The sequence below is a fragment of the Rhinopithecus bieti genome, unplaced genomic scaffold (assembly GCF_001698545.2).
Source record: "Rhinopithecus bieti isolate Rb0 unplaced genomic scaffold, ASM169854v2 scaffold_37503, whole genome shotgun sequence".
Taxonomy (NCBI): Eukaryota; Metazoa; Chordata; class Mammalia; order Primates; family Cercopithecidae; genus Rhinopithecus; species Rhinopithecus bieti.
Genome location: NW_016815616.1, coordinates 414613 through 420612, shown reverse-complemented (window position 1 = coordinate 420612; position 6000 = coordinate 414613). Strand labels below are relative to the sequence as shown.

The 6000-nt window shown below is 49.6% G+C and overlaps 1 protein-coding gene across 2 annotated transcripts in view; it reads left to right on the top strand.

The window, feature by feature from the left end:
* The window catches only part of IGF2R (insulin like growth factor 2 receptor), a 138567-nt gene that overhangs the window by 106398 nt on the left and 26169 nt on the right, over positions 1-6000 (top strand). For both annotated transcript variants that reach the window (XM_017853516.1, XM_017853517.1), the window contains 5 exons: positions 978-1104; positions 1741-1860; positions 2190-2446; positions 2729-2947; positions 4826-4975. In XM_017853516.1, coding sequence (XP_017709005.1) covers positions 978-1104; positions 1741-1860; positions 2190-2446; positions 2729-2947; positions 4826-4975 — 873 coding nt within the window. The remainder of the gene's footprint in view (positions 1-977; positions 1105-1740; positions 1861-2189; positions 2447-2728; positions 2948-4825; positions 4976-6000) is intronic.

Here is a 6000-nt window from a genome sequence, read left to right as displayed (position 1 = left end):
GGAGGCTGGGAGGGAAGGGTGGGGGGTGTGTGGGGATCCCTGTGCCCAGGACCCAGGAGGCTGGGAGGGAAGGGTGGGGGGTGTGTGGGGACCCCTGTGGCCAGGACCCGGGAGGCTGGGAGGGAAGGATGAGGGGGGTGTGTGGGGACCCCTGTGGCCAGGACCCGGGAGGCTGGGAGGGAAGGGTGGGGGGTGTGTGGGGACCCCTGTGCCCAGGACCCAGGAGGCTGGGAGGGAAGGGTGGGGGGTGTGTGGGGACCCCAGTGCCCAGGACCCAGGAGGCTGGGAGGGAAGGGTGAGGGCTGTGTGGGGGCCCATGTGCCTAGGATCCAGGTGGCTGGGAGGGAAGGGTGAAGGGTGTGTGGAGGCCTCTGTGCCAGGGCCTGGGAGGCTGGACTGCAGTGTGGCTTATCAGGTTGCCCAGCAGAAATCACGGGGTTTACCTGGGAAGGAAGGTGCTGCTGAACTCATCAGGCCAGCTCTGCAGTGGACATGAAATGTTTTGGGATGAGCAGCGTAAGCCTTGGCTGGGGCCAGTGGGAGGATGCGTAGAATCGGCTAGTTCTCTTGGTGGATCTTTTTGTTTTGACTGTGATAATGGATTTTACCTGATTTGGTTTTTAGAATTTTATCAGTGATTTCCACATTTGTGTCTCCCGGTAGCCCTTCCAGCATTCTTTGCACGTCTGTCCCCAACTCCTGTCCTGTTCCTCAGCCTGAGGGACCTTCCTGGTCCCCTAAGTGGGTTGCTGCCTCTGGGTGTTTGACTTACCTGCGGGGGAAGCCCATGATGGCAGCTCAGGACACATTCTGACCCCTTGTTTTTCCCAATCTGCGCCTCATCCCACAGGCACATGGAGATAGAAATGTCACATGCTGTGGAGTTTTTCAGAGAAACTTCCACTCGTAAGTTGAAATCATGATAGACGTGGAATTTTTGCGTGATCCCTTCAGGACCTGTCTGTGCTTTGTTGTAGAACTCCAGGCCCATGTTCATCAGCGCCGTGGAGGACTGTGAGTACACCTTCGCCTGGCCCACGGCCACAGCCTGTCCTGTGCAGAACAACGAGCATGACGACTGCCAGGTCACCAACCCCAGCACAGGTGAGAGGTGGTGCCAGTTGCTAACCCCAGCGCAGGTGAGAGATGGTGCCCTCACCAAACCCAGCTCATCAGGGGAGAGACCTAAGGAGAAGCTATGGGCACCAGGCGCCCTGGGCAGAGGGTCGTGCTGTGTAGGTGTGTCTGGCCTTTCTCTGGATGGGCCGCTGTGTGTTCTCCTGGCTCTCCTTCAGTGGAGGCGAGAATGTTCCCTCAGAGAATCCATCTCCCCGTCACTCTCCTGGTGTGAGAGGTGCCCCTGGCTGGGGTTACTGACAGTGTCAGCTCCAGCAGCTCCAGGCTCACCAGGGCAGGCTAGAGCTGGCCGCTGGCTGCCTTTCAGTGCGCTGGCAGCCTCTCCCCATGCCCACGGGAATCTTAGTGGCTGCTGTGGTATGGCCCAGCAGAGGGTGCTGTGAGCCACGGTCTTTTCAGCTAAAGATGGGACATCTCAAGGATCAAGGGACTGACAGTCTCATGATACAGCCTGGCTGTTGGTAGAAGATTTAGGACAGGGGTCGTGGTGAGAAGTCAGAAGTCCCAGTGCTGGCATAATCTGCACATGAGCTCGCCAATGATAAGCCTCCCAAATCTGAGCTCCCTGAAGTCACTGTGTCCCCATCTTCTTCCACCCTACAGGACACCTGTTTGATCTGAGCTCCTTAAGTGGAAGGGCAGGATTCACAGCTGCTTACAGCGAGAAGGGGCTGGTCTACATGAGCATCTGTGGGGAGAATGAAAACTGCCCTCCTGGCGTGGGTGAGTGCTGTGTTCTCTCGTGTGTTGTCTGACTCTCCTGTCCTCCGGGGTTGTCCTCGGCCTCTTTGCATGCCGACGGCAAAAAGGATGAGCAGAGCCAGGAAGCTGAGACGCTTTCGTCTCCTGCAGCAGTCAGCCCATGTGGGGGACACATGGCCATGTGATGGAACGAACATTCAATGTAAAACAATGGTTAAAGCCAGATTGGACACTTGAAGTTACAAGTGCTGGCTATGAAATTGATGGTCCTGATTTGCAGAAAGTTCTCATCAGAAAATTGGCCATTGAGTCTGTGATTGTGTTTTCTCTGCCTTTCCCTTGTGATGCAGGGGCCTGCTTTGGACAGACCAGGATCAGCGTGGGCAAGGCCAGCAAGAGGCTGAGATACGTGGACCAGGTCCTGCAGCTGGTGTACAAGGACGGGTCCTCTTGTCCCTCCAAATCCGGCCTGAGCTATAAGAGCGTGATCAGTTTCGTGTGCAGGCCTGAGGCCGGGCCAACCAATAGGCCCATGCTTATCTCCCTGGACAAGCAGACATGTACTCTCTTCTTCTCCTGGCACACGCCGCTGGCCTGCGAGCAAGCGGTGAGTTTTCAGATGGGCACGGGAGAAGTGCATGTCCAGTGCCCAGCTGCACCCAGGCCCCTTCATGAGCTTCACTTGCCCACTAATAGATGCCAGCTGACCTGTGCACTCCTGACCGCCCCAGTAATAAAGTTGACTGGAAGTGCCCAGTGCTATGTAATGAAGCGTTTTGACACCTTTCTTTTTTGTCGTTGTTATTCAGCTTTAAATTCGTATGGATGACCTTAGTGGTGATTAGGAAAATTTTTTTGTAGACTCAAAGCAGTCTTTCCTACTTAACAGACGGAATGTTCCGTGAGGAATGGAAGCTCTATTGTTGACTTGTCTCCTCTCATTCATCGCACGGGTGGTTACGAGGCTTATGATGAGAGTGAGGATGACGCCTCCGATACCAACCCTGATTTCTACATCAATATTTGTCAGCCACTAAACCCCATGCATGGAGTGCCTTGTCCTGCTGGAGCCGCTGTGTGCAAAGTTCCTATTGATGGTCCCCCCATAGTAAGTACGACAAATCCAAGGGTGGAGATAATTTTTGCAAGACTTTTAGTGATAATCTTTGCATTGTTTCTTGCCTTAAGTGGAGAGTTGCTCAAGCTTAAGAAAATGGAGAAAGTAAGTGGAACTATGTGTGTTCCGGGTCCACTACAGGAAGATTAAAGGTTTGCAGACTGAACTATCAACTGATGATGGTAGCCAGTGGTTGAGCATGGGAGATAACATGAATATGTGTGTAGGGACTCTAGCTGTCGTGAGCCTCAGGGTTGACCCAAATCAAGAAGTTTTTAGGTAAAGTGACAGGAAAGCACATTGGCCTAGCCTGGTTTCTTTGTATGAAATGCCTTGTCTTCTGCAGTTAAAACGCGTGTGAAATGCAAACAGTTTCTTGGGCGAGGAGTTAATAATTAAGGGCAAGAGTACGTTTGCTAATAGCTAAATATTTTGCCTTGAAAGCTTTGGTTTTATGCATTAAAAAATTATTTTGTAGAGATGGGAGTATTGCTATGTCGCCCAGCGAGGCTGGCCTCAGGCTCCTGGCCTTAAGTGATCCTCCTAAAGTGCTGGGATTACAGGCGTGAGCCACAGTGCCCGGCTTGCTAGCATGTTTTAATGGAAATTTGGATCTTTAAAAATTGTCTCCATGAGTTATATTCATATTTTGTCAAATCCTTGGTATGTTTTAATACTTGAATGTGTCTCACGAGCCATCTGTATGTCTATCTGTATCATCTATTATGCTTTAAAGATGTAAAATATATTGTAAAATATCTGGATGCCCTTTAAAAGATGGACATTATATGTGGCAGTGATATGGGGAGATGTCAGGAGTGTGTAAGGAGATCGGCCACAGCGTGAATTAGCACAGCTCCAGCTCTGTGTGAGACAGAGGCCTGGACAAGCTGAGTCTCCCCAGGAAGCTCTTTGGTAGTGTCCTTTCTGACAGCGCAGACCGGGGATCCTCGATCGAGAATCATTTCCTTAGAGGTCCGATCTGCCTGGCCACCGGCTGTCAAATGTTAAAAGGTGTAGAAAGTTCTTTGACTGGAGAAGGTGTGGTGCCACATGGTCTGAACGTGCCCCACAGTGGTGAATGAAGAGCACTGTAGCTGAGAACAAAATCATGGGGAGGCTGCTTACACACACTCACACCCACGTGCACACACGCGCACGCATACACACATTCATCACATCCACCATTCCTGGCCATTCACCTTTATTTACTTTTTAAAAATAAAAAAAGGTTTTTTTTCTCATAATACTCAGATTGGTCTTTTGTTTATTTGTTTATTCACTCAAAAATATCTATTGGGCAGCCACTGTGTGCCAGGTGCTGTGCTAAGCAATAAAAATGAACAGCGAACACCACCTGTCCTCTCTCCCAAGGGCATAGCCATTGGGTACTGCTGGGCCACGTCAGTGGGCAGTCCCAGAGCAGCACTGGGCAGTGAGGGTGGCAGGTCAGCATGGAGGTTCTGGCCTTCCCCTGTCAGGCGGTGGGAGGACTGTGTAGCATCCTTGGAGGTTTTTCAGGTTCCGGCCTTCCCTCAGCAGGTGATGGGAGGACTCTGTAGTATCCTTGATGTGACTAGAGAGAGAGATTCCTATTGCTTAGGATCTTTGAAAATTGAAGATACCTATCAATAGAACCAACCTTAGGACTCACCTTGGGATCAAAACGATAACCACTGACATAAGGAGGTTACATAGCATCTGTCAAGCCTTCTAACTGGAGTTGGTATAAACCCAGTTTCTTTAGATGCTGCTCATTCTCAGAACCTGTGAGGCCTGGTTTTTGCAATTCTGTATCAGTTCTTAATTCCACTCTCCTAGGGAACGGCTAATTTCCTAAAATACTCTTTGCCCTTGCTCTTTGTTTAGGATATCGGCCGGGTCGCGGGACCACCAATACTCAATCTGGTAGCGAATGAGATTTACTTGAATTTTGAAAGCAGTACTCCTTGCTTAGCGGACAAGCATTTCAACTACACCTCGCTCATCGCGTTTCACTGTAAGAGAGGCGTGAGCATGGTAAGTGTGGGCCTGTGACGATCTAGATGCTTGACTGGATTAGTGAGCCAAGGCTAGACAACCAGAAAGTGCATATCAGGTCCAGGGATACCCTTATTCAAAATGACTGCCTTGGATAAGAAGGTACGCTAGTAGTGTGTCTGAATAATTTAAACCACTGATTGAGGGCTGAGTGAGCTCCCTGCAGTTAACAGCATATAGAAGCTTGCTGTAATTTAAAAACATAGAACACAAGTGTGGAAATGACATTCAGCTTTGACTGCTGATGCATAAAAGTGTCATAACTTTTGTTTTTACTTTAATAATTACTGATTTTATTCTAACTGGGAAGTCAGAAAGACATTTGGGCAGCTGTAGTCATTCAGGACATAGCCCAGAAGTTCACAAGTAACAAAAGACCCCTGGAATCAGAATAACTACAACAAAGTGGCACCTTTTACTTATAAGGAGGTATTGACTTCCATTTTATGTGCATTAAAAAAAGAATACCAGCTTCCGTTATAATGAGTTGGGCATTGTTATAAGGAGTTTTTGAGTATGTTTTCTTTTGACCGCTACTCTGTGAGATAAATTGGTAGGTTACGGCCCCCATTCCACAGGGACTCAGTAGCTCTGCAGGGGCAGAGCCAGGTCCCAACTGCTGCACAGGGGAACAGCTCTTTGCCCCAGGGACACAGCGCTGCAGCCTCTTGTCTGTGCTTCTGAAATCTGTGAAGCTCTGAAAACTTGGGGCTCCTTTGACATGAATGGACTGAGGCTATTCGTGGTGTGGGTTTGTCCCACCTAATGTGGATATTGATACGTCTAGCTATAGAAGTATGAATACGCTTGATCACAGGATCTGGGGGTGTGAGAATTGCCTCTTAAAATCCTAATAAAGATGATGGATTCCAAGGCTCGTCTGACCCCTAGGAGTTCAGTTGATGGATTAGGATCTGTTGGGTGTCTTGTAATTCTGATAAAGATATCCTAATGATGTTTGGGCCTGGAGCAGGTTTGTAAAGGGACGGTTAGACTTGGGTGTG